The sequence below is a fragment of the Aplysia californica genome, unplaced genomic scaffold, assembly GCF_000002075.1.
Source record: "Aplysia californica isolate F4 #8 unplaced genomic scaffold, AplCal3.0 scaffold01797, whole genome shotgun sequence".
Lineage (NCBI taxonomy): Eukaryota > Metazoa > Mollusca > Gastropoda > Aplysiida > Aplysiidae > Aplysia > Aplysia californica.
The window spans coordinates 7,523-8,649 of record NW_004799067.1 but is presented as its reverse complement, the minus strand read 5'-3'; the positions used below and the strand labels follow the sequence as shown (position 1 = coordinate 8,649).

The 1,127-nt window shown below is 51.4% G+C and overlaps 1 protein-coding gene across 1 annotated transcript in view; it reads left to right on the top strand.

The window, feature by feature from the left end:
• Window positions 1-424, top strand: part of LOC101852147 (valine--tRNA ligase) — a gene marked incomplete at its 5' end in the record, with an annotated part of 11,326 nt that extends 10,902 nt beyond the window's left edge. Inside the window, 1 exon segment of the mRNA XM_005113266.2 lies at window positions 420-424. Within this exon segment, the coding sequence (XP_005113323.2) occupies window positions 420-424 (5 nt within the window).
• Between the last annotated feature and the right edge of the window lie 703 nt (window positions 425-1,127).

Here is a 1,127-nt window from a genome sequence, read left to right as displayed (position 1 = left end):
AGTCTAGTTGTCTCACCACGTGTCTCCTCAGTCTAGTTGTCTCACCATGTGTCACGTGTCACCTCAGTCTAGTTGTGTCACCACGTGTCACGTGTCACCTCTGTCTAGTTGTCTCACCACGTGTCACGTGTCACCTTAATCTAGTTGTGTCACCACGTCATATGTCACCTCAGTCTAGTTGTGTCACCACGTGTCTCCTCAGTCTAGTTATCTCACCACGTGTCACCTCAGTCTAGTTGTCTCACCACGTGTCACCTCAGTCTAGTTGTCTCACCACGTGTCACGTGACACCTCAGTCTAGTTGTCTCACCACGTGTCACGTGTCACCTCAGTCTAGATGTGTCACCACGTGTCTCCTCAGTCTAGTTGTCTCACCACGTGACTCCTCAGTCTAGTTGTCTCACCACGTGTCTCCTCAGTCTAGTTGTCTCACCACGTGTCACGTGTCACCTCAGTCTAGATGTGTCACCACGTGTCTCCTCAGTCTAGTTGTCTCACCACGTGACTCCTCAGTCTAGTTGTCTCACCACGTGTCTCCTCAGTCTAGTTGTCTCACCATGTGTCACGTGTCACCTCAGTCTAGTTGTGTCACCACGTGTCACGTGTCACCTCTGTCTAGTTGTCTCGTCACGTGTCACGTGTCACCTCAGTCTAGTTGTCTCACCACGTGTCATGTGTCTCATCAGTCTAGTTGTGTCATTACGTGTCACCTCAGTCTAGTTGTGTCACCACGTGTCTCCTCAGTCTAATTGTCTCATCACGTGTCACCTCTGTCTAGCTGTCTCACCACGTGTCACCTCTGTCTAGTTGTGTCACCAAGTGTCACCTCAGTCTAGTTGTCTCACCACGTGTCACCTCTGTCTAGCTGTCTCACCACGTGTCACCTCTGTCTAGCTGTCTCACCACGTGTCGCCACAGTCTAGCTGTCTCACCACATGTCACCTCAGTCTAGTTGTGTCACCACGTGTCACCTCAGTCTAGTTGTCCCCCCACGTGTCACCTCTGTCTAGTTGTGTCACCAAGTGTCACCTCAGTCTAGTTGTCTCACCACGTGTCACCTCTGTCTAGCTGTCTCACCACGTGTCACCTCAGTCTAGTTGTCTCACCACGTGTCACCTCTGTCTAGC